Genomic DNA, 24,594 nt, shown 5'->3' on the forward strand with positions numbered 1-24,594 from the left:
CTGCACCCTTTCACTTTTCTCCCACTCCAGACCCCACTTTTTTCCTCCTTTTGTTCCATAAATTTGTGATTTTTTTCCCCCTGAAAGAGACATGGAGACTCAATGGAGACAGATCCTCCACTGGTGTAGCTCCACTGACTTCATTAGAGCTATATTGACTTACCCCAGCCAGAGATCTGGCCCAGTAATTCCAAGTGTGTATAAAGGCTGTGAGAGTGTTTGAGGACACACAGTGCGGTCCTGGTCCGTGACTGGGATTCCTAGCTACTACCACAATACATATAATATTTAATCCATACTGGATTTTTTTTCTCTGTCTGATTTTTTTTTGGATGGTTCTTTCCTTAGTGAAAGTTCCTTGTGAAGGGGTGAGATAGCAAGGATCATTCCTTGACATCCATCATTTTAAATGTCCCAAAGACTCCGTGTTTCATTTCCTCCTTCCATAACCCCCCGCAACCGTAAAATCGGGAAAATTACACTGACGCACCTCCGTAAAGTGCTTTGAGATCTACCCATGAAATAGTCTAGATGGCTGGTGCTGGTGTTCTCAGTCAACAATTTATTCTCCAAACATGTAACTGACATAGAACCCAGAATAGCAATTGACCAAACAAACAAACAAAGCCTCAAAGATGTGTAAACTTTTACTTCAGGGGCCAATTCCATGTAGCATTTCAAAAGCAAGTTTTTCTTCTCATTGGAAAGAAACGGCTTTACAACAGTAAGAGGCATGGATGCTAGTGAATTTTCACAATAAGGAAAAGATCACAATACACTTAAAACCCAACTCAAACCAGTAATTACTATGTAGCATTGCGAGGCAGGTACATTATTGACTTTAGAGTATGCAGGCAAGTGCAGCAGCAATATGCACTAGAAGAGTAGCTTCCAGTATTAAACAGACATCAGCCTTTCCTCCCGACACATGGTGAATGTCTGTGCTGATGTGGCAAGCTGGTTATTCCCTATTGTTTCAGAACCGCCTCATGGGCATTCAGAATTATGGGGGCCTTAGTCTGCTTTCATCCTGGTGGCAATGAGAAGTCACTTTGCTGAAGTCGATGGGGCAACATCTGTAGAGCTGGTCAGGAATTTTCAGCCAAAACTTTCTTTTTGTTTGACAATGCTGATTCGTCAAAACTGAAGCAGTGCACGGGAAAGGGTCGCTGCTGAGGAATCTCCCGTTTCAAAACATTTGTGAATTGTGTTTCCAAAATGGTTGGAAAGTTTTCATTTTCTGGTTCATAAAGGCTTTTTTTTGTGCGTGTGAAATTTGTTATTAGCTAAATCATCAAGTATTATTATTGTTAGGGAAAAATGATCAAGACAAAATATTTCAATGGTTCCTATCTGAATTTATTTATTTTTTTAGATTTTTTTATTCATGAAAATTTTGGAAATTTTGACTTTTCGGAATGGGAAAAAATGTCAAAAATCTCAAAAACACGTATGGGCTGGAGAAACCGTTTCCTGCCCAGCTCCACACACTGGTGTTAGATCTGTGTGAGAGCAGCAGCAGGCTCCACGGGATGCAACGTTGTTTTGTCAGCTCAGGCCTCTGTTAGCAGCATGGACTCTTGAGCAAAGTCTGTGAAAGAAGCCCTCTGCACAGAGCATGCTGTCTAACCCCCACCCCCATGTCTGTGAGTCAGGCAAGAGGAGATGGTTCCTAAAACTAGGTTCCCATGGTTCATGCATTTCCAGCTTCTAATTTACGGAGGTGTGTGTCTGATCCTGCAAGGTGCAAAGCACCTTCAACACCTACTAAAGACAAGGAGCCAAAGGTGCTCAACGCCTTGTTGGTCCAGCCCCAATTAACCTGATTTCTTTGGGATTGGATGGAACCATCAGCTCAAGAAGGAAGATGAATAAAATAATAATTAAAAAAGGAACATTCTATCTCCCTCTCTCCCCATCCATTTGGAAAACTGGCAGCCTTTTATCCTCTGAAACCCATCCATACCTGGTCCCATATTCCACAGGTTACATTTGAGTTGGAGAGTTGGGCAGCCAGAAATTAGAGTGAAATATAGAAACCAATGACTGAACAGAACACTGGAAATAGTAAAGCACTCAGTGTTGCTTGTTCTCATTGAACTGGATACTGCTTTGAGCTGCATAATGAATACTGCTCCCTAAAGCAAAGTTATTTTGGTCCATGAAGCACAGTGTGTACTTGAAGTCAGTAGCGATCATGCTGACTGTCCACTGGGCAGTATCTCCTTATGGGCGCTCACCATGGGGTAGGTAATGACCGCCACTGAAAGCACTGACTCCAGCTTCGCGGACGGCACCCGCTCACAGAGTCTCAGTTCCAGGTTCTCTGCACTCAGGTGGCTGTGCAAGCTTCTGCCCTCCTTCCTGATGCAACAGGTCGAGGGTCCCATTTTGGCCCTTTCCAGCTGCTGGCTCTCCTGCTTGTCGGCTGGCTCGGAGCTCCGCAAGCTGCAGAAGAGAATAGCCACGAAGCTCTTCTTGAAGTTCTCGTTCATAAAAGTGTAGACCACGGGGTTGTTGAAAGAGTTAAAGAACCCGACGGCCTGGACGATGGCAAAGATTATCTTTACGGTGACGTCATCGTAGCTTTCTTCCAGGTTATCTGGGGAGCAAGGGAATGGATTAGAAAGAACTGGAGGGTCTTAGCTATTAGAACCACATCTTTCTGTCTGCTACACTACATGCTCCCTTGCCTTATCATTCACCAGCCTCCTCTCCAGTCCTTCGACATGCTCCCACTGCAAGTAGGTTGAAGCTCACCCCTGTGCAAGAGGCCAGCCTGAGGCCTATGCAGTACTTACAAACAGGACTTGAGAGATTGCAAAGGCCTCTTCACTGAGGTGAATTTCACCTGCAGTGAGGCAACCTTCTCTGCAGTTCCTGCAATCTGGAATAGCCATTCAACCTCTCTCCAGTTCATCCCTTTTCAAATCTTACGCCCCTGTGACTACCTCTCTCCCCAGTTCATAGACTCATAGAAGATCAGGGTTGGAAGAGACCTCAGGAGATCATCTAGTCCAACCCCCTGCTCAAAGCAGGACCAACCCCAACTAAATCATCCAGCCAGGGCTTTGTCAAGCTGGGCCTTAAAAACCTCTAAGGATGGAGATTCCACCACCTCCCTAGGTAACCATTCCAGTGCTTCACCACCCTCCTAGTGAAATAGTGTTTCCTAATATCCAGCCTAAACCTCTCACACTGCAACTTGAGACCATTGCTCCTTATTCTGTCATCTGCCACCACTGAGAACAGCCGAGCTCCAACCTCTCTGGAACCCCCCTTCAGGTAGTTGAAGGCTGCTATCAAATCCCTCCTCACTCTTCTCTTATGCAGACTAAATAAGCCCAGTTCCCTCAGCCTTTCCTCATAAGTCATGTGCTCCAGCACCCTGATATGCCGTTAGCCTTCTTGGCAACAAGGGCACACTGTTGATTCATATCCAGCTTCTCATCCAGTGTAATCCCCAGGTCCTTTTCTGTAGAACTGCTGCCTAGCTACTCGGTCCCTAGTCTGTAGCAGTGCATGGGATTCCTCCATCCTAAGTGCAGGACTTTACACTTGTCCTTGTTGAACCTCATCAGATTTCTTTTGGCCCAATCCTCCAATTTGTCTAAGTCACTCTGGACCCTATCCCTATCCTCCAGCATATCTACCACTCCTCCCAGTTTAGTGTCATCTGCAAACTTGCTGAGGGTGCAGTCCACACCATCCTCCAGATCGTTAATGAAGATATTGAACAAAAACAGTCCCAGGACCAACCCTGGGGCACTCTGCTTGATACCAGCTGCCAACTAGACATCGAGCCATTGATCACTACCTTTTGAGCCCAACAATCTAGCCAGCTTTCTATCCACTTTATAGTCCACTCATCCAGCCCATACTATTTTAACTTGTTGGCAAGAATCCTCTTCTTCTCCCCCATTGCTGCTCTTATTTGTGCCTGCAGCTGTACTATTATTTCAGCATTTTGATTAGCGCTAGTTGGTAAATATTTCCTCTGCACCAATGGCATTTTTTTTTTAAATAATAGTTTTTTTGTCAACATTTTTCACAGAAAATTGACAGGGTTTTTTTGTGACAAATTGAACGGGAAGCAGACACTTTGCACGAAAAACCCCACCTTTGTTTAGTCATGTTTCAGAGGGGTATCCATGTTAGTCTGTATCAGTAAAAACAATGAGGAGTCCTTGTGGTACCTTAGAGAATAACAAATTTATTTGGGCATAAGCTTTCGAGGGCTAAACCCCACTTCATCGGATGCATGGAGGGTGTAAGCATGCGGACTCATCCCTGTGGCACCTCCTGCTTGTCTCTGTCAGGAATTAGCTCTCCAGCCACCAGAGCACCCTCTGCAGGCCAGTGATCCGCCTTACCGCTGGCCCTGTGTCCCTCCCAGGACCACAGTGCCCCTTTCTCTGGGGTGCTGCCCCTCTGGCAGTAACCCCCAATCTCAGGATCTTCCCTCCCAGGGGAACCCCCATCCCCTATCCCCACCTCACCTCAGTTTTGGCTACTGCCAGTCACCACTTAGCCCCCATTCACTGAGGCAGACTGCAGTGTATCAGCCAGGGGTCTGGACCTGCTGCCTCTGCCTTGCCTACCCATGGGCTGCCTCCTGCAACCCAAGTGCCCCATTGGCCTTACCCTAGGTCTGCAGCCTGGGGCTTTCCTAGGCCGGAGCTCCCCTGCTCCCTTGGCCTTTCCCCAGCCCTGAGCCACTCTAGGGACTTGGTTAAGCTCCCTGCAGCCAGGCCCTTCTCTCTCTGAATGCAGAGAGAGACTATCTGCTTGAGCTCCTGGCTCAAACCTTTATAGGACCAGCTGGGCCCTGATTGGGGCATGGCCCAAGCTGAGCCTACTTCCCACTCAGCCTGGGCTGTTCTCCCAGCCCTCTCCCAGGGCAGGTTTTAACCCTGTCAGGGCTGGAGCGGGTAACCACCCCACTACACAGGGAAAATTATTTTTCGTAGTGACCCAGTCACTTCCAGTCTTTATTCAGGACTAATTTGATGGTGTCGAGTTTGCAAATTAATTCCAGTTCTGCAGTTTCTCGTTGAATTCTACCAATGTGATATATGCCATCATGTGCCAGCAATGCCCCTCTGCCATGTACATTGCCCAAACCAGACAGTCTCTACACAAAAAAATACATGGACACAAATCAGACATCAAGAATTGTAACATTCAAAAGCCAGTAGGAGAGCACTTCAATCTCCCTGGACATTCAATAACAGACTTAAAAGTGGCCATTCTTCAACAAAAAAAACTTTAAAAACAGACTCCAGCGTGAAACTGCAGAACTGGAATTAATTTGAAAATTTGACACCATCAAATTAGGCCTGAATAAAGCCTGGGAGTGGCCGGGTCACTACAAAAAATAATTTTTCCTCTGTTGATACTCACAACCTCTTGTCAACTGTAGGGAATGGGCCACATCCACCCTGATTGAATTGGCCTCGTTACTGCTACAAAAAGTAATTTTCCCTCTGTTGATATTCACCCCTTCTTGTCAACTGGTGAGAATGGGCCACACAGTTTTTAGGAGAGGTGGTGTACCAACAAGGGCTAGAGTCCCATTGACACTAGCTGAGCTTCTCATTTGAGTAAAGGTTGACAGGATCAGGCCCTATGTCTGTACTGTGCTGAGGTGGGGAATGCTGGTATTTGTAGAGAACTGGGAAACTGATCACAGGCCCAGCCAAACATATTGAGGGCTAAATTGGGAAAATGTTGCTTTTTTCCCCCCTTGATCACAACACTACTTGCATCACAACTGGACCTTCCAGGGAGTGTTTATGGTAGAGCTATTAAGAGCTGGCCTATGCTCTATTGAAGTCCCACTGAATCCCTCAAAATAGGACTGTGCTGCTTGTCTGCATAGTGTTAATTTCACCCCAGTTAATCTCCACAACAACCCACTTACAATGGGAAAATGTTATCACAGTATTGCAGCTGGAGAAAATGAGGCAGAGAAGTTGCAGAACTTGACTAGAGTTATACAGTGAATCAGTGGCAGATGTAGTATTAGACTGCAGGAGACTCCCTAGCTTCCATCCCTAAGTTCAAGCCACTTTTTCAAGTAACTTTAATAACACACCATGCATGGGTATTGTTACAAACCACCCATCGCTGCCTTGCCGCCACAGACTGACTAATGTGCCTGAATACATTTTTTTATATATGGAGATAGGCTGCATTTATGAATTGGAATGCCTTTTGTGTAACAGAAGCTGTCAGTTGATGTTCTGATCATTCATGTGTGGAGTGAGACCTTGTTGAGTTGGCAGGATTTTGAGGAGCCGTCTATGGTCACACTGCACTAATCAGTGAATTACATGCTGTACTGAGGCAAGGCTGCCTCTTTTGCCGGCTATTTGAGAATCTTCTCTTTTATAATGTTCAACATCCCCAAGGGGATGGAAGGAGAACTCAGCTGTGCATGCAGAAAGACAAGTTTGGCAAATATCAGGCCAGTTCCTCCTCTCCTGGCATAGCTGCATTGTCTTCAGTAAAGCTACACTGATTTACACCATCTGGCTCGTTGTTCTGTGATTTACTGCTTTCAATTACTTGTAAACCTGGGCCAGATTCAGATTTCATTCTCGTCAGCACAAAGCCAGAATAACTCCACTGGTTGCAGGGGTGTGAGGAGAGAAAATTACTTTGGATTTAGGATGGTGGACCTGAGAGCAGAAATGATCCATCATATTCATTCATCCACTGCATTCAATTCTTATGTTGAGTTCTGCTGAGAAGTTAGACTATGTGGGTGTAATTGGTGTATTTAGTCCTTAGCCATAGAAGTATTATTGTTTTTCTTTAAGAGAGCAAAAAAGGCCACTCTGGCTGGAGACCTCCCCTATAAAATAATTGGAGTTGCACCCAAGCTGTAAAATTTGGATCTGGTTTGATCTTGGCTTCACTGTATGGGTCCCGCCCATTATAGAAACTGGAACATTTGCAAATGGATTTAGATTTCAGCCCACCCAAAGAGTATAAGACTATTTGGAATTAGGTTTTTGGTTCAAGCTCATGTCTAAATACAAGGAGTAATACAGGTAACTCCAAAACAGTGGGTGCTCTTTGCCTGGCAAAAACAAATGGATCAGGCATTCTACTCAATTTAGATAATAGTGTTTCCCCTCTGGCCCAAGCTGTTAGCTAAAGTTCAGGACTTTGCAGGATTGTTTCCATTAGGATGAGAAATTGCTACTGCAGGTCAGGTCTACTCTTGGTGTCGTCTGGTTTATTTACAAAAAATATACACAAAGTCCTATCTCCCTGGAAATTTGTTAGTTTCTAAGTGCCATAAGTAATCCTGTTCTTTTTGTGGATACAGACTAACACGGCTGCCACTCTGAGACAACAGTAGACAGTTTTCTTGCTCAGAAAGTCCCAAGTCTGCCACTTTAATGAATTCTGTGCCCAAGAAGCTCTCTCTCTCTGCTTCCTCTCAGAGCTACATTCACAACTCCATCCCCAGGCTTTCTGCTCCAACACACATAGTCTGCTGCCCATATCCTAGCCATGTGTTTGCAGTCAGGGAACCCCTCAGTCCACACAGCTTAGCTCTAACCTGGCACGCAGCCTACAGCCTTGGGCAGTAGCCTCCAAGCTGTCATTACTCCATAAAGAGACTTGATTGCTCCTTCTCTTGAGCCTAAAGGGATTTTATTCCAGAATAATTACTGATTTTATTCCAGAAAAATTACACTGGAATAAAGTGATTCCATAATACAGTGTCCTTATAGGGAATTATTTGGGAATAGTTTTTGCAGAATAGTTTCCTTGTGTACACTAGCCCTTAGCTATCATCCCCAATGCCTGCAATACTGCAGTCAGTTCTGGACAATGCGGTATTGGAAAGATATGGACAAACAGACAAGAGTTCAGAGAAGACCATTAAGGAAAAAAATCAAGAGGTTTAAGCAATGCAGTTATGAAGAATGACTAGAAGAGCTAAGTATATATTGCTGCTAATGGACTATTCTGAAACGGCAGCAGAGCTACTCTCTCATGGAATGTCTCTTGTTTTATTTTTATTGGTCATTTCACGACTTTTAGGATCTCTCTCTCTCTCTCCTCTCTCTCTCACACACACACAGAGTCTTTTATCAGTTCAATTTATATCTACTCACTGTATTCAAACAACATGTGGACAACGTGAAAAGGTGCCCAGCATGCAGCGAAGAACAGCACTACAATAACCATCATCATCACGGCTCGTTTCTTCTTCCTGGAGGAAGCCGTTTGAGACAGAGAGCGAGAGCTGACAAGGAGACATGTATAGCAGGAAGCAAGCAGAAATTCAGCACCTGATCATTTGTACTGAGAGAAATAGGCTAGTTGCATTCAGATGCTGGGACAGTAAAAAGCATTCACTGTAAAGCATTCACATTCCCAAGAAAAGGACAAGAGAATGGTCAATGAAATTGAAAGGTGGCAAATAACCCCTCCGCCCACCAATCTGACAAAAGGAAACACTTTTTTTTACACAATGCAAAATTAACCTGTGGAACTCATTGCCACAAGGCCTCTGAAGCAGCTAATACCGGCCACTGTCAGAGTCAGAATTCTGAAGTAGATTGATCACTGATCTACTAGTATGGGAATTCTTCTGACTGCATCACAACCACTTTATGACTGTTATACCAGCCTGCTTAACATTTTTTCATCTGCCAGGAAATTGATATATTTTCTAGAGGGGTTGGATAATGCCTGAAAGGTTTGCAGCTTTGCTTCCAGTTGGATAAGCACCCAGAAAGCTCAGAGGCCCAATTCTGCTCTCACTGACTCTGACGTAAATCTGGAGGGATCCATGGAAGCGAATGGAGTTACACTGATGCAAAACGGGTGTTGGAGGAGAATCAGGACAAGGTGTTTATTTGGGCCTTAACAGAATTGCTGAATCCCTAGAGGCTTCCCAGGCTCTGGATATTTCCTTCTTGGGACACTCCAAACTTCCTCCCTCCCTCTGAAAGCTCTTTGCTTCTACCTGTGTTTCTTCAGGGTTAGCTGAATAGGCCTCTATGGTGCATCAGTGCTCACTAGTAGTGCCCATGACTATATGCTCTCCATTTGACTGTGCTGCTTTCATGCCTCTCCCTTTGAGCATCACTCTGTAGGTCTCCTAGGAAAAGGGTGGGAGTGGGAATCTGACCTCCTGAAAGAATTTCACAGGTGTGGTACAAACGGCAGCCAAAATTCTGGGGAAGGTTCTTTGGGTTGAGCTTCCCAACAGCCATGGGAGTTAAGTGGCAGGCCTATGCAATGGAGAGAGAAACTGAACCATAGAGAGACTCCTTAGATTGTGAGCTCTTTTTGTTCTGTGTTTGTACAGCACCCAGCACAACGGGGTCCTGGCCCAGGACTGGGGCTTCTAAGTACTACGAGAATGAAAGGTCTGATCCTGCACTTACTGAAGTCAATGGGAAGAGTTCTCATTGACTTCAGTGTTTGTTGGATCAGCCCTACAGGACTTGCCCACGGTTCTACAGTAAGTCAGTGGCAGAACAACTAATAGAACCCAGGAGTCCAGATGACTAGTCCTCTCTTCTAACCACTTGCCAACATTGCCTACTAGTTCTCGCATGCATGCTTAAGCTACAATGCTTCTCCTCTGGTCTAGGGCTGCCAAGCCTCCAGGATTGTCCTGGAGTCTCTACGTATTAAAGATGAATCTTTAATTAAAGATAATGCTATGTGATGAAACCAGGAATTCATCCAACCGAAGTTGGCAATCCTATGCCCTGGTCTACGCTGCGGGGGGGGGAGGGAATCGATCTAAGTTACGCAACTTCAGCTATGTGAATAACGTAGCTGAAATCAACGTACTTAGGTCAACTTACCACGGTGTCTTCACCATGGTGAGTTGACTGCTGCTGCTCCCCCGTCGACTCTGCCTGCGCCTCTCGCGGCGGTGGATTACAGGAGTCGACGGGAGAGTGCTCAAGGGTCGATTTATCATGTCTAGACTAGATGCGATAAATCAATCCCCGCTGGATCGATCGCTGCCTGCCAATCCGGAGGGTAGTGTAGACATACCCTATTTCTGTGCCATTTAAAGCCAGTCAGACAGGCGGGCACCCACCTTGTTATTTTAGCCATTTCGTGGCGACTCAGGGCATTCAGCACCGAAGAGTCTCCAATCCGTTTCTTGATCCACAGCTCGTATCCTATCCGGGAGTAGAGCATCAGCATGGCAGTGAGTGGGACCAGAAACAAGGCCACCAGGATAAAGATTGCGTAGGCTCGGCGCAGCTCAATGCTATGCCAGGACTCCAGGCAGCAGACGTGGTGAATATTATAGAGAAAGTCATATTTCACCTAAGAGTGGGAGGGTGGAGTGGAGAAAGATACAAGATCAGAGACTTACAGGAGTCTTGCATCAATGCATCAGATAGGGAGTGGCAGAGAAAATAATCATCAATGTGAACAAGAATGACACAACACTGACAATAAATAAAAAAGGGGAAACGAATCAAATCTAAAACCAACAAAAAGCCAAGAAGGGGGGAGGAGTCCCAGAGACTCTATGTAGTCCACTGAGGACTTTGCTATTGCTATTGATTTTATGTAGATGTTCAGATACCATGGTGATGGGCTGCAGTATAAAACCCCAAGCTAGGTAGGTAGGTAGGTAGATAGAACAACACCTTGAAATTTGAACCCAAACCAGAAACGCCAAGATTTAAAAGATTTTTGTTGCTTATATATAAATTGTCACTTTATATAAGAACTGACATACAGGGTCAGACCAATGGTCCACTAGTATCCTGTCTCTGGCAGTGAAACTTCAGGGGAAGTGTACAGAGCAGGGCAGTTTGGAGAGATCCATCCCTGTCTTCCCCTCCTGGCTTCTGGGAATCATAGAATCATAGAATTCAAGATCAGAAGGGACCATTAATCAGAGGTTTATGGTTTCCCCAAACATGAGGTTACATCCTTGACCATCTTGGCTGATAGCTATTGATGGACCTATCATTTATGAACTTATCTAGTTCTTTTTTGACCCCAGTTATGCTTTTGGCCATCATAACATCCCCCCAGGCAGTGAGTTCCACAGGCGTTAATTGTGCGTTGTGTGAAAAAGTACTTCCTATTATTTGTATTAAATGTGCTGCCTATTAATTTCATCGGGTGACCCTAATTCTTGTGTTTATGTGAAGGGTTAAATAACATTTCCCTGTTCACTTTCTCCACACCAGTCATAATTTTATAGACCTTTTAAATCTGCCTCTCTCTTTTCTGAATTGAACAGCCCCAATCTTTTTAGTCTCTCCTTGTATGGAAGCCATTCCATACCCTGGAGCATCTTTGTTGCCCTTTTTTGAACCTTTTCCATTTGTACCAATGGTTATTCACATTAAAAATATGTGCCTTATTTCTCATTTGAATTTGTCTGCCTTCAGCTTTCAGTCATTGATTCTTGTTCTATCTATGCCATTCTCCCCTAGATTAAAGAGCCCTATAGTGTCGGCATTTATATACTGTAATCAAGTCAACTCTTGAGCTTGTTCATAAACTGTACAGACGGAGCTCCTTAAGTCTTTTGCTGGAAGGTATTTTTTTTCCAGCCCTTGAATCATTTTCAGGGCCAAGTGATTTGCTCAAAGTCACAAGAAGAACCAGCAAATAGACCCAGGAACCTTGCCTTCCCTGTCTCCCCTGCTCTAGATGTCACATCCCCGGCATGGCACCCCTTGATGAATACAGCAATAGCTTAGTTCTGCCAGCTCCCTACTTAATTTTACTTACTGCGTCTTGGAAGTTTCTGTTACGAACTAGAGTAGCTGTTTTATAGTTCTGTCTGCTGTAGAGTTATAGTGAGATAAAACTCAGACAGGCCTGGCAGTTGGCATATATTGATTACCATGTAAAGTGGAAAATGAATGACATGGTTTATCAGTGAGGATGCTGCTTTACAAACTGATGTGCTACTGCTTAAGAAGCCCCTAATGTCTAGGATAGGATGCTTATAAAGAGGCAGAGGGAACAATGCAAAATGCAGCAGAGAAACTGGCTTTGCAGAGGGAATGGGAGTTAATCACTCATTTCATGCCCATCCTTACTGTCTGACTGGAAAATGTAAATACCTTATTTTTTAAAGGCTACTGGCAGGAAGGTATTTAAATAAGCACTCAGATCTGTAAAATTAATTCTTGTAGTAGAGACAAGGTGGGTGAGGTATTATCTTTTATTGGCCCAACTTCTGTTAGTGAAAGAGATGTGCTTTCGAACATACACAAAGCTCTTCTCCTAGCAGGGCATTTAAATGACAATTAAATTACTCTGGGCCAGCTCGTCATCTGCTGTAAATTGGCACTGGTCCATGGGCATAAGTATGGAACGGAGTATGCCTTCAGTGAAGCTGCACGGCTGAGATATAGTCCTCTCTGTCTGCTAATAGGATTCTTTTCCCATTATGTTATATGCATGTAACTAATGTAACAGTGTCCATTTGACCCAAATATCTGCTCACTGGTTCATCACCTCTATGAAAACTCACTAGTTTTACACACTTGACATTTGCCATAAGGATTTAACTGGACCTGGACAGTTTCTGATCTCAGTTAGGCTGGGGTCAAACCCTCGGAGCTGCTCCCGATTCACACTAGAAGAACACAGCTAAGGGACTGGCTGGCGTAGATTGGTGAAGCTCCATTTAAGACAACGAAGCTATACTGATATATGACTGCAGGGGACCTGGCCAGTTGTCTAAGGCCTTGTCTACACTACAAGACTATTTCGAATCAACTTAGTTCGAATTTGTGGATTCAACCTTATGAAGTCGAATTTGTGTATCCATACTAAATACACTAATTCGAATTTCTGAGTCCACATTCACGGGGCTAGCATCGACTTTGGAAGCGGTGCACTGTGGGAAGCTATCCCACAGTTCCCGCACTCCCCGCTGCCCATTGGAATGCTGGGTAGAGCGCCCAATGCCTGCTGGGGGAAAAAATGTGTCACGGGTGGTTTTGGGTAACTGTCGTCATTGAACCGTCAATCACGCCCTCACTCCCTCCCTCCCTGAAAGCGCCTGCGGGCAATCTGTTCGTGCACTTTTCTGGTCAGTGACAGCGTGGACGCCACAGCACTGCAAGCATGGAGCCCGCTGCGATCCTCGCCGTTTTCTCCTCCTCGCACTTTATCGTCCACCTCTTCCACATTCAGCTGCTGAGAAATTGGGCTACTTTTCAATGGTTCTGCAAGCACTGGGGGACCATAGGGGACGTTTTACCAACATGAACGTCGGATGGCCGGGCAAGGTTCCTGATGCGTGTGTTCTCAGGAACTGTGGGCTGCTCAGACGCCTGCTGGAAGGTAGTTTCTTCCCGTACCACGAAATAACTGTTGTGGATGTGCATTTGCCTATAGTGATCCTCGGTGACCCAGCCTGCCCGCTAATGCACTTGCTCATGAAGCCCTATACAGGCGCCTGGGACAACGACAAGGAACTCTTCAAATACCAGCGAGCAGCGAGCAGCGTGACCTGTGACTGTTCAGTTTCTTTACAGAGAAGCTGAACCTGTTTCTTTACCCAGTTACTGTTGACTCTCCTCTTCGGTTCAATACCCCGTTCTCCCCGTTTCCCCCACTTCCAAGACACGTGTAAAAATAAAATACATGTCACACTGTTACTGAGGAGAGGTTTCTTTATTCATGACTTTTCGTTAAAGGGTTGAAACTGGAACGCAGACTGTGGTGGGTAGGGTGTGCGCTGATGTAAAGACCGCCTCTAAACTCAAGGAATGACAGGCTCCTGCTCCTACAGCGGTCCGCATTGCCGGACTGCTTGTTTCAACGGAGCCTGCCATCCCTCCTTTTTGGGATTCTGTGTGCGGGGGGCTATGTGGCCTTGTGGCGGAGGAGGACGGATACAGATTCCTCTGCTGCGTGACTCAGCGGTCCAGGACAAGGACCGCTGTATAAGATCTGTAACCGCCCTCTCCCGCTAAAAAGTCACATCCCCACCGCCCACACAGAACCTGGAAACCACCTCCAAAAACCGACCAGGTTGCCTACTGACTGCACTGTGTGTGTGACCCGCTGCTGATCCGGCCCCCATGTCTGTACCCTGGGAAAGGTGCCTGTCCTATGCAATTAGCAATGCACTTCCCCACGCACCCCATTCAAACACAGTCTTCAGTGAAAAAACATGACGGAAACAGTACTTAACAGCAAAGTATTTTTATTACTTAAGTAAACAGTTATGGGATGGGACTGGGATTGGGACTTGTTTGAGTCCGGAAGGGAAGGACTTATGCAAACGTAGGGTATGAGAGCTTTTGGTTACTTGAGCACTCTGCTGGGTTGCAGTGACAGTATTCACGGTCCAGGGCGGGCATCCTCCTGGTTATTTAGGGTGAGGGGGGTATGTGACTTTGTGGCGGGGGAGGGCGGTTGCAGAGATACTGCCGGGGGCTCTGTCCTGCAGCGGTCCTGCAGAACATACACAAGTCGCCGGAGCGTGTCCGTTTGCTCCCTCACTAGTACAAGCATTGCTTGAGTCGCCTGCTTGTGTTCCTCACGCCACCTCTCCTCCCATTCGCTGTGTGAGCGCTGGTACAGAGAGACTTTCTCCCTCCACTGCCTCTGCTGGTCCGCCTCGGCTAGGTAGCAGCCCACACATTCATCGAAAATCATGTCCCTTGTCTTTTTCTTTCGCTGCCTAATCTTCGCAGCCTCTGCGAGGGGGATGCTGTGGAAGGTCTGGAGACAGTGGAAGCTGTGAGATGGGAAACAGTTAGTGAATTCCTTGCAAAGATACTTTTTTGCGAACAATTAACTGAGTCTAGGCTGTCTCTGTGAATTTTTTGTTGAGACCCCTGTGCCTGCTGTTGCACAAATCATTTGCGCGGTGGATTCTGGGTAAATGTCGCCAGTCATTCCTTCCTCTGGGAAAGCAACGGCAGACAATCATTTCGAGCACGTTTTCCATGAAATGCCCTGGCACACGCCATAGCGTGGCAACAATGGACCCTATTTTGCCTTTTGTGTATGTCACCGTATGTGTACTAGATGCCGCTGACAGAGGCGGACCAGCAGCGCTACACAGCAGCATGCTTTTGCTTTTGCATGACAGCAGCGATGGTTACCAGGCATACTGTACTGTCTACCATACCATGAACTGGTAAGAAGACGGTAATAAGATGGTCATGGTTACCTGTCCTTTTGCACTGCACCATTTGGTGCTGTCATAAGTGCCCCTGGCCGATCAGCCAGGGGCGCAAAAGCAAAATTTGGGAATGACTCCCCGAGTCAATCCCTCCTTTTTGGGTATCTAAAAATAGAATCAGTCCTGCCTAGAATATGGGCAACTGTACTAGAGAACCACTGTATCATAGAACCAGAGAGCACAGCTGCTCTCTGGCCAATCATGCATAAATTTTGAGCTGAATGCTATTCACAGGGTGTGCTCCTGAAACAACCCCAGCTGTTCATTCCGTTCTTCCCCCAGCCTTCCTAGGTTCCAATACCATTGTCCCCCCACTTGTGTGATGAAGTAATATAGAATGCATGAATAAGACACAGGTAGTCGTTTGTGAGAAATGAGTGGAAGGAAGCCTCCAGCTGCAATGATAGTCCAGAGATGACATTAAGGGGTGTGGAGGAGGGAGCCAATCATCCCTCTGCTAGTCCAGGGGCAATTGAATCTTTTCTTTACAATGAAGGGTGGGGGCTGATGGAGCTCAGCCCCCTGTTGCAATGATGAGGACGGTTACCAGCCATACTGTACCATCTACCATGAAAAATTAGGACCAGGCGACCTTGATCGACCTGTCCCAAGCAAGTTGGTATGGTTACCAGTCCTTTTGCACTGCCCCATGTGCCAATAGGCTGATGATGAGGATGGATTTCCATCTTATTGTACCATCAGCCATCCATAGCGTGGGGGGAGCAAGGATGTTGTTGTTGAGTGCTGCAGCAGCGCGTCTATCTGCAGCATTCAGTACAGATACGGTGACATGTAAAAGAGTCAACAGAGGATTGTTTTCCCTTTAACTTCTGGGGGTCGGGGGGGGTGCGTAAATTGCCGAGCTATGCCCCGACCCACCGCGGACACTGTGTTTGACCCTAGAAGCATTTGGAGATCAGCCAAGAATGCAAATGCTTTTCGGAGACAGCAGGAACTGTGGGATACCTTGCGTCCTCGTTCCCCCCTCCCTCCATGAGCGTCCATTATATTCTTTGGCTTTCCGTTACGCTCGTCACGCAGCTGCGTGCTGAGTCTGTGCTATGCCGTCTGTCCGGAGATTTTTTAAAAATACTTTGGACCAGGCGTAAAATTACAGTAATTACCCTAATTAGATGCAGGAGTCTCCGAGCGAGATCACCCTGAGGACGGTCACTGAAGGAGATAGAGAGCGCATGCTGCGTGAAAGCTAGCACGAACCAGGGCCCGATGCAGCCGTGCTCTGGGAGGCAGTGCTCCCTGAATACCGCATGAAAGCCTCGCGCGGAAAAGTGTGCTATCACGGAGCACCCAATAAGGCAGCTCTCCCCAGGAACCTCCTGCTGATGCTTATCGATTAACGGCAGGAGAGCTTCGTGGAGATCTCCCAGGAGGATTTCTGTTCTATCACCATATATAGAGAGACCTCCTTTTCACACACTTCAGATTCCTGTTATATTAAGAATAAAAGTTAACATGGTTAAAGCACTTACCGACTGCTCCTTCCCCTGATTCAGGATCCGGGTTCATGGCCGGGGAGGGTTGGTAGGGGATCTCCGTGACGGTGATGAAGAGATCCTGGCTGTCGGGGACACCAGCGTTGTAAGCGCTGTCGCCTGCCTCGTCCTCCACAAACCCTTCCTCATCTTCCCCGTCCGTGAACATCGTCGAGGAACTGTCCGTCGACACTGTCCCATCATCAGAGTCCATGGTCACTGGTGGGGCAGTGGTGGCAGGCTCCGTAGCGTCCGTTGGCCGCTTTGATTTTTTGGTAGCCTTGTCTGGGGTCCTTGATTTTCACGCGGCGCTGCGTTGCATCCCGCCTGTATCCTCTGTCTGTATCATGGCTTTGGAGACCTTCTTGTAGGTCTTCGCATTCTGTGTTTTGGAGCGCAGCTCCGAAAGCACAGACTCCTCGCCCCCCACACCGATCAGATCGAAGAGTTCCCGGTCAGTCTATGCCGGGTCCCTCTTTCTATTCAGAGATTACATGAACTCCTCTGCTGGAGAGCTCTGCATTGCTGCCGGTGCTGCTGAGCTCGCCCCGATGTCCAACCACAAAATGAGATTCTAACTGTCCAGAAAGGAAAAGGAATTCAAATTTTCCCGGGTCGTTTCCTGTGTGGCTGGTCAGAGCATCGAAGCTCGGACTGCTGTCCAGAGCGTCAACAGAGTGGTGCACTGTGGGATAGCTCCCGGAGCTACTAAGTTCGATTTCCATCCACACCTAGCCTAATTCGAACTAGCCATGTCGAATTTAGCGTTACTCCACCTGCCGGGGTGGAGTACCAAATTCGAACTAAAGAGCCCTCTAGTTCGAATTAAATGGCTTCCTGGTGTGGACGGTTGAGCGGTTAGTTCGAATTAACGCTGCTAAATTCGATTTAAAGTCCTAGTGTAGACCAGGCCTAAGCTGTACTAAATGTAGTGCAGAACAAGATTTTAAGTGCTGATATCATAAAGCATGTTACTTCTGCTTGTCATATAGAACAGCAATGCGCAGTGCCACTGGGCATGGATAATTCCCACTTCTACAATGACACACTGGAAAGGAGGGGAAGGAGAGGAGTTCCCAGTTGCTTTGTACTCAGACACCCCAATTAACTGTAATTAAAGTCACTGTCAGGGACAAACTGTGGGCACTGGTGGCTTGACTGACATTCAGTAGAAGCATCATTCTTTGAAACTACCTGCTGATTTCCCCCTCGAAAATTTTACTATTCATTCTGGGCCTGTTTCTCCTCTCACACCAGCGTAAATCGTGAGAATCAGGCCCCTCTATCTGATACCAGTGCTACATATACTGCCTGCCAATCCTATTGTCATAAGCTTCTTAGTGGCAAGATCTCAGACAAAGAATTTTGTGAGTTAAGCCATCAGACTATTGCACAAGGATTCATAGGGCCTATCTGCACTGGAATCAGAGGTGTGATTGCAGTGCGTGTAGACATATCTGTGCTAGCTTTGATCTATCTAGCTCGAATAACATAGCAGTGAACAACGGCAGGATGGACTATACAAGCCCACCAGGGTGTGTATTCAAGCAGCTATCCCAGGCTGCTATGGCTTTACTGCTATTGTTATTTAAACCAGCTAGATGAAAGCTAGCTCTGTATGCCTACAGGTGCTGCAGTGTAGACATATCCAGCCCAAGCCTGAATGTCTACATTACAATTTCATAGCCCTACAGCCCGAGCCCCGCCAGCCCGCATCAGGTGAGACGGACCAGCCCTGGATGTTTTATTGCAGGTGGGCATACCCTAACTATAACACTGGGTAGCAGTTTTCAGATGAGCCTTCTCTTCCATGAATGGGTGACTGGCATTTACCTCCAGAGTCTGAACGTACAGCATGGGCAACCCAACAATGACTGCAATCGTCCATACAAATCCTGTTTAAAGAGAGAAGAAAGGACGAATTAATTATTTCAATTATGACAGTTACTTTTCAACATTTATCTCAAGGTGTTTGTCAGTGTTTACTTTGCCAAGTGAATTGGCGAGAATGAAAGAGTGGAGGATCTAGATTTCTGATAACAGAGAGCTTGCGAATCAAGAAGCATCTTGTTTTTTCACTTTGTTAATTATGCATAACTGCAGGGCTCACACGGTGTTTCTACCTCTCTCTGCAGAGAATTCTTCACTCATTGTCAAGGTAAATCAGTTACAGATTAAAAATCTAATATCTAATCCTTTACACCTTTCCTGATTTAAAATGAAAGGTATTTCAGTCTCCAGCTCCAACAACTCCAGATGTTATTCACTTGAAATCAAATGTTCAGAGTAAGGAAATTGTTCCAAAGTAATAATCACATGATGCTTTCATTCTGCCTCCCTTGCTCATGCTTAGTAATATCTTGCCTTGCAATGGTGCCATTGATTTAAATGGAGCTATACTAAAGAAAACTACTACTCAGTGTGAATAAAGGAGACTGATAAATCAGCAGAATAAGATTGTATGCTTAAATTCTACTATGGGTTATGCACCATTTAAATGCTCAAAATATGGTTCAAATGGGATGTAAATGGTGCATAGACCTTGGGTTAGCCCTCTGTGCAGGGATGAATTTCATGTGCAATGAAATGTTGGTTTGGTTATGTGTTTGTAAATATGAGTTTTGCCCTGATTTATACCATTGCAGCTATTGTATATCATGGCACAATTTGGCCCAATATATTGGATACCTTTTTAAAAAGGACTGACGTGTCTCACTCCATGCTGCTTAACTTTGTATTGTTTCATCTGCACAATATTCCATATACTTATATTGGGAAATAACTGTGTGGGTGTGAGGAAATTTCAATTAAGTCAACCAAAGGCTTTTCACTGGCCTCATTGGGTGCTGGATCAAACCTTAGATGTAACTACTGGGGGTGGTGAATGGGCATTTTCTTGTTAATTGCACCCACTGTACAACTGTTCAAGAAATGTCATCCCACTGTGGGGTTTGAGATAAGATGAATGGAGCCTGCGCAGTTCACTCAGGTCTCCCCGCAGCCTTTTGTGAGGGCATGTGTTTCTGAGACCCCAACAGATTATTTTAGTGCCATTGATTATGTTTTCATTTCAGAGGGATTTAAGAGCTTACAAAGTTTCCCACCTCTTGAGCTCTCTGTCTTATCCTTGGTCTAGTGCTAAATACTCATTGATCTTTCGGAAAAATTGCCTGAAGCCTGCACAAAGCCAGATGTGGGATGCAAACAAAGGGACATACCCTGCCCCCTTTTACATCCACTGAAATCAGTGGGGTCACACTGGCATGGTGTAACTCAGGCCGAAGGATTTTCTTTCCCTTTAACAAACTCACAGGTAATGCAGCTTGTTTTTCTCTTGGAAGATGAACTTTGCCCTGTGCAGAGAGCCAGCGTGAGGACTATGCACCCTGAAGTCCCACTTAAGTCCTGTTTTGAGGATTGACATAGTGCTCAGAATTATGTACGCTGGTCCTCTATGCAGGCAGGGGAAGGAAACGGAAAACCCGTGAGCATGCAAGAAGTCCTGAACCGACAAGCTATTCTTATGGTGAGCCCGACCTTGCCCTGCTGAAGGGAGCTTTGTCATTGATTTCAGAGGAGGCAAGATCAAGCATTGAATAAGCCAAGCTGCTGAATGCTGTAAAGCCAAAAATCACACTAGATAACTGCAGTGCTGCTGGGCTATCTTTTGCCTCCTGATGAATGGGTGTTTAGAGTCTGGGGAGTGGGCTGGGGAAGCCATGCGCACCCCCCCACAACACACACAATCACACACAATCTCTTTCACCTAGGCAGGAGGAACCATTGCATTCCCCCAGAAGAGTTGGATTTTGACTTTAAAAATAAATGAACATTTCCAAACGAAAAGTCATTTAGAAATGAGAAATCAAAATGGAACAGCCTGAGAATGTCAAATCGTTCCACTCTGACATCATCAAAATGTTGGGTTCCAATTCTTTTTCTTTGATGAAATTTCATTGCCAGTGGATACTTTCCTGCAGAAAATGTCTGTTTCAGTGAAACAGCATTTTCCAATGGAAAAATGTTCTGTTGGAAAATGTTTGACCAGTTCTAAAACCAAGTCATCTAGTCCATCCCAACCATGCAGGTTTATCCATGGATTGTGTCATCCCAGTGCTTTTTGTGCAATCTGGTTTGAAATCACCCAAGGCACAGGGACCTATTCTGCCCAGACATAAGAGTTCTATAATAAATTTAGGACAAAGTGTCATTCATCATTGAACCTGAGGTTCAATGGCTCCATGCCATTGAAATATCCTGTTTTGTTTTGTTTTTAATTTTGCCAACCGCATAGCAAGAAAAAGCTGCATGAATCATTATAAATATTTATACGAGGGTGAAGGATGATATGATGTGCTGCCCAGAGTTCCCCTCCTTAAGACAATAAAAATAGTGAAAAATAATGAAGCAGAAATATCAGCGAAGGTCAGTTTAAGGTGTTAAGTATCTAGTCAAGTGGGAGAAAAGGACAAATGTATCCAATTAAAACAAAAAACACACATCACTGACATGAGAATTTTTTTTGAAACCGATGGTTTTTAAGTGCAAAAGTAAACCAGATTGTCACAGTGGGCCAAAATCCTACAGCACTGATTTCAGTGAGGCCACTCATGGAACAAGCTGTTGTTCAGGGTGAGTAAGAGTATCAGAATCAACTTGCACTGGGGGAGGTCTAGATTGGATATTAGGAAACACTATTTCGCTAGGAGGGTGGTGAAGCACTGGAATGGGTTACCTAGGGAGGTGGTGGAATCTCCTTCCTTAGAGGTTTTTAAGACCCAGCTTGACAAAGCCCTGGCTGGGATGATTTAGTTGGTGTTGGTCCTGCTTTGAGCAGGGGGTTGGACTAGATGGCCTCCTGTGGTCTCTTCCAACCCTGATATTCTGTGATTCTGTGAATCAGTCTCACTGTCATTATAGTGCTGTAGAGCTCGAAAGCAGCAATATAAAACTTGATTCTTCCCACACTTCCATGGTGGAGCAGGTGGGAGATCAGAAATAGCTCCACTGAAATCATTCTGATGTAAAGATGGTGTAAATGAGAGCAGAATCAGATTCTTAGAGTGGACTCAAGAAAATAGTGAGGATTAAATTGTGTAATGCACTGGTGTGTTTGTGTCAGAGATCTGACCTCTCTTAGATGGAATATCAGGTGTTGTGTTTAGCCAGACACACAAAGAAACCATGTGCTTTCAGTCTGAATTACTTGTATTTTTGATGAAAGAGAAAAACCAACCAACCTAGAATGGCTCAAAGCCAATGCTCATATAAGTTAATGGGAAGGCTCCCTTATTAGCTTCCATGGGAGTGCACCTATGTTTGTCCAACACGGGCTGGATTTGAACGTGTCCTAGAGATGGCATTGCTAACTCTCATAATTTTGTCATGAGTCTCATGATGATTATTGTTTCCCTTAAAGCCCCAGCTCCTGGAGTCAAGTGAATATGTGATGATTTCAGCCTTCATTCTTAAAAAGAAAAAGTAAGTTTCTAGCCCTCGTGGCTATGTAGAAAGCTTCAAAAAGGTGACCTTTGTGCACCCTATAGGCTCAAAAAGCCTTAAATAAATAGAAGGCAAATAAAAAGAACCTCATATCTATTATTTGTACATAATCTCATGATCTGAAAGCCAATCTCATGGCTTTTGGTGAGCCTGACTCATGATCTTTGAACATTTGGGGTTTGCTAGACTATAGAGGTACAAAACTCCATGCCCCATTACCAGTTACCCTACATATATACACAGCCATACCTAGAATTTTGTAGGTTCTCTTGTTTGTGTACTGTCTCTTCATCTTCAGTGGGTGAACTATTCCTTGGTACCTCTCTACAGCAATGCATGTCATGGTGAGGGTGCTGGCCACAACTGCGGTGGTCTGAATGAAGGGGACCATCTTGCACACAAAGGGGCCTAGAAAAGAAAGACACATTTTAGTGTGCTGGCTCTCATGGCAGAAATAAACCCTAACCCTAAGGCCTGGGCGCAAATTTCAGCAGGCCCCTCATTCATGCTGGTGGCTCAATTCTAACTCAGATTGTCCCCTATACATGGACTTCTTTTTAATCTTTGGATTGTCAAAGAACCTGAGCCTGATTCCTTACTGTGCAGAGATCTACTTAGCCCAGGAGAGGAGGGGACAGTCAAGGAATTGGTGATAACTAGAGTCAGGTGAAATTTTTCAGCCAAAACTTATTTTTGGTGAAAAATGGAGATTCAATGCCACGGAAACATTTCACGAATTCCTGCAGGTTTCACCAAATTGTTTTGATTGGGGGGAAAAGTTGGAACACATTAAATGGTTTGGATTTTTCAGTTCAAAATGACTTTCTGTTTCAAAATTTTCTTTAATTTTTTTTTAAATAAAAAATGTTTAAAAACTGTCAAAATGATTTTGTCAAAAAATAAAATGTTTAGTTTGACCCCAAACTATTTTTTTTACTTTTGGATTTGCCAAAACTTTTCAGGAAATGTCATTTTGCATTCAACCCCAAACAACCCCCCCCCCCCCCCCGCAGGTGGCAGTGGTTGGTTGTTGTTTTTCTGTTTCTAATTGCCAGCAAACAGACAAATCCATTATTTCAACAACTCTAGCTGTAACTTCCTGATTCCTTCTAGCTGCCTTGGCCCAGCCCTGCTCTAAGTCAGAGCAGCCTAAAGGCTACTCTAAAATACACTAGGTAGTACGGTCCCCAAGGGACCAGGCATCAGCTGAGAACTGTCTAAGCTCGGGTGTGCTCTACCCTCTGCCCAGACATGCTCCTACACCAGATTGCGGGGTCAATAGGAGTATGCAGGCATTCCTATGCTGGGAAAATCTCAGCGAGCCAATTAAAGACAGATTTTTGCCGCTGGGCACCACCTGAGCATTGCAAAGTGGCAAGAAAACAGGGGAGAGAATTCAGCCACATGTCCAGCAGGCTTCTGCTTAATTGCAATATGAATTCAATGCTTTTCTTTCCTGCACACAGGTGAAGGTAATGGGCAATTGACACATTACTTTCGACCACTTGATGTCTGCCCAGCCTTTCAGAACTAAAACATACAATCAGCGAGGGGCTGGGCATGATGACTTCTCAACATTCCTTCTAGCCCTCTGTGAAAGAAGGGAAATTTTAGCCAATATGTCCTAGTGCAAGCACTGCTTTTGCTCCAGTGCTCCTCCAGCAACGGGTAACACAATAGCCCTTAGGATGGCGGCTACAGAGATATGCACTGGACTCCACGACACAATGCAGGAAGGTGGAGTTTCCTGCAGAGCCGTGCAGCACCAAGCACCATTGGATCTTGGTTTATGACTGGGGCTCAGTGGTACTCTGGTAACCCGAAAAACCCAATAATAATGAATAGTATCACCTTTAAAACCCCTCCCACATACGCACCACCTTACATTTAGATACTTCTATATCAAGCTTCTTTGATGTCAGATCAATATTCCAAAGCAGCCAAGACCTCACCAGTTAATGGTAATAGGGAAGTATCACTCAGACATTATATGTTGTGCACCAAGCTAGAGCATATCTTAAGCTCTGCAGGTATGAAATGCGACCAGGCAGTGGAGTCAGTGCGGTTCCACAGTGCAAACAGTGGCAGGATGGTGATACACAGAGCTCAGCCCCATGGAAAAGCCCCACTAGAGCCACCCAAAGAGGTCTGGGCAGGCAGGGTCCCCTGACCCTATCTCCAGCCGTTGGGGTCCACAGACTGGGGAGAGCAAGGCCTGCCTTGTGCTCAGGCCAGGGGCTGGACTGAGCATTTTAGCCTTATGGTCTGATTCTCATTTACACTTAAACTTTCAGCTAAGTGTGACCTAGGGGATAGAGCACTGGACTGGGACTCAGGAGATCTGAGCTCTGCTGCTGGGGTGCCTTGGGCAGGTCATGCCCCCTCTTTGTGCCTCAGTTTCTGTGGAATGGGGATAAT

The 24,594-nt window shown here is 45.5% G+C and overlaps 1 protein-coding gene across 1 annotated transcript in view; it reads right to left on the bottom strand.

Moving 5' to 3' along the window:
* Positions 1-2,195: 2,195 nt before the first annotated feature.
* The window catches only part of LOC123364620 (pyroglutamylated RF-amide peptide receptor-like), a 120,366-nt gene continuing 97,967 nt past the window's right edge, over positions 2,196-24,594 (bottom strand). The window contains exons 2-6 of the mRNA XM_045006888.1: positions 22,426-22,584; positions 18,508-18,569; positions 10,091-10,326; positions 8,139-8,236; positions 2,196-2,602 (exon numbers count right to left, since the gene is read on the bottom strand). Coding sequence (XP_044862823.1) covers positions 2,196-2,602; positions 8,139-8,236; positions 10,091-10,326; positions 18,508-18,569; positions 22,426-22,584 — 962 coding nt within the window. The remainder of the gene's footprint in view (positions 2,603-8,138; positions 8,237-10,090; positions 10,327-18,507; positions 18,570-22,425; positions 22,585-24,594) is intronic.

Source organism: Mauremys mutica, chromosome 2, assembly GCF_020497125.1.
Source record: "Mauremys mutica isolate MM-2020 ecotype Southern chromosome 2, ASM2049712v1, whole genome shotgun sequence".
NCBI lineage: Eukaryota > Metazoa > Chordata > Testudines > Geoemydidae > Mauremys > Mauremys mutica.